The sequence below is a fragment of the Otolemur garnettii genome, unplaced genomic scaffold (assembly GCF_000181295.1).
Source record: "Otolemur garnettii isolate 467f Iridium unplaced genomic scaffold, OtoGar3 scaffold00155, whole genome shotgun sequence".
Taxonomy (NCBI): domain Eukaryota; kingdom Metazoa; phylum Chordata; class Mammalia; order Primates; family Galagidae; genus Otolemur; species Otolemur garnettii.
In genome coordinates this window covers 388,424-390,231 of record NW_003852550.1, presented here as the reverse complement: position 1 = coordinate 390,231, position 1,808 = coordinate 388,424, and the positions used below count along the sequence as shown (strand labels likewise).

Below are 1,808 nucleotides of genomic sequence, written 5' to 3'. Positions count from 1 at the left end.
CAGGCGCCTGCCACAACACCCTGCCATTTTTTGGTTGCAGCCATCATTGTTGTTTGGCGGGCCCGGGCTGGGGATTCGAGCCGCCACCTTAGGTGTATGTGGCTTGCGTCTTAGCCGCTTGAGCCACAGGCGCCGAGCCAACACACAATATCTTATCATTACTCATACCTGGTATGGTTCAATCATCTTTTTATCAGGTTTTCCATAGTATCGCAGTTTTGATTTCTGCAAGATCCTCACAAGCAACGCAGGAAAAGTTCTTCTGTTAAACCAGGTCGTTTCAAGGTGAGAAAGGGCAATTATTTTGGTGTCTAAAATATAAAAAACAGTAAAAATCCTATGTAACATGTCATGGTAATTTCAAAGATGTATTTTAATGGCTATAAATGGTAGCCAGATCATACCCAAAGCAACTCCTTCTTGTCAGCTAAACCACTCTATATATTTCCTCCACCTAAACTACATGCTATTTCTAATATTAACAGCTAAAATATATAAAGGACTTACTATGTGCCTGGAACAGAGGTACATACCTAGATTAACTAAGACAGTTTCAACTAGAATGCCTTCCATCTTACCGAAATGCTTACTTACTTACTTGGAAAACTTGGATCTAAACTCCCCTCCCCTAAAGGAAAAACTCAATGTATTAGAATATTTTCCTGCTACAAAGTACTTATATATTTAATTTATAGAACTGTTTTACCTCACATTTCTATAATGTCCTCATCTCAATTTCATGTGTTCTATCTTTCCCAAACATGCCAGACACACACCTTTGTACTACGTGTTTACTATTCCTTCTGCCTAGAATGTCATTCCCTTAAACATCTAGGTTACTTTCTCCTTCCCTTCTTCAGGTGTTGCTCAAAGTTCACTTCTCAATGATGTTACCCCTTCCCACTCTACTGAAAACTGATCCCCCATGCCACTTTATTTTTGTACAGAGACTTAAATATCTTCTCATACACGGTATAATTTACTTTGAAACATTTTAATCTCCAAGCCTGCTGGCAAACATAAGAACTGCTTAAAAGCTATTCATCATCTTAAAGGATTAATCTGTACTCCTGACTTTATTCTTCCTTGGATGGATTAAGAGGGGTTCCATCTGCATCTCTGCATATTTTGGTCTCTCACAGCCCATAGTACCAACTTTTACAACCTGACTTGGCATTAGTCCCAAAATTTCTTTTGCTAAGGCACCTTCCACTTCCATCTTTGTTTACACATTTTACCAAGTCAGCATTTTTGCACAAAAATCATACTTATAATTTCTTTTTTAATAAGAGGTTAAGTGGCATTTTTAAATTTTGCCTATACCATAAAAACACACACAATTTTCAGTATTATTAGCATAAATTGTATAATTTTCCTTCTAGATCTTCCTAATACATTACTAGCTCAGGATCACAGGTCCTAATATTTGATATAATGTAATTAAGTGATTTCCTTTTTAATACAATCAGACAAATCTCAGATCAGCTTTTAATTACCTGGAATGTATGTGAAATACTCTTGATCAATGAAGGACCTTAGATCTCTTTTTCTGGCTGGAATAATTTCAAGAGGTACATAGAACTTCATAGAACATACATATTTTCATTCAAATTCAAAAAGGAACTAGAAGCTATTTACAGACAATAAGGAATCTGTATAAATTCACAGCAACAAATGTGTTCATTATCAAAAAAGAAAATAAATAAATAAACCAGATATTCAATACAAAAAGTGATAAGGTAATCAATAGCACAGCAATTCTCACATTTTTGGTTGCAGGACCCCTTTACATTCTTATTTTTTTTTTT

General features: G+C 35.4%; 1 protein-coding gene across 1 annotated transcript in view; it reads right to left on the bottom strand.

Moving 5' to 3' along the window:
- Window positions 1–1,808, bottom strand: part of CUNHXorf57 (chromosome unknown CXorf57 homolog) — a 92,573-nt gene that overhangs the window by 82,398 nt on the left and 8,367 nt on the right. The window contains exon 2 of the mRNA XM_023519073.1: window positions 169–311. Within this exon, the coding sequence (XP_023374841.1) occupies window positions 169–311 (143 nt within the window). The remainder of the gene's footprint in view (window positions 1–168; window positions 312–1,808) is intronic.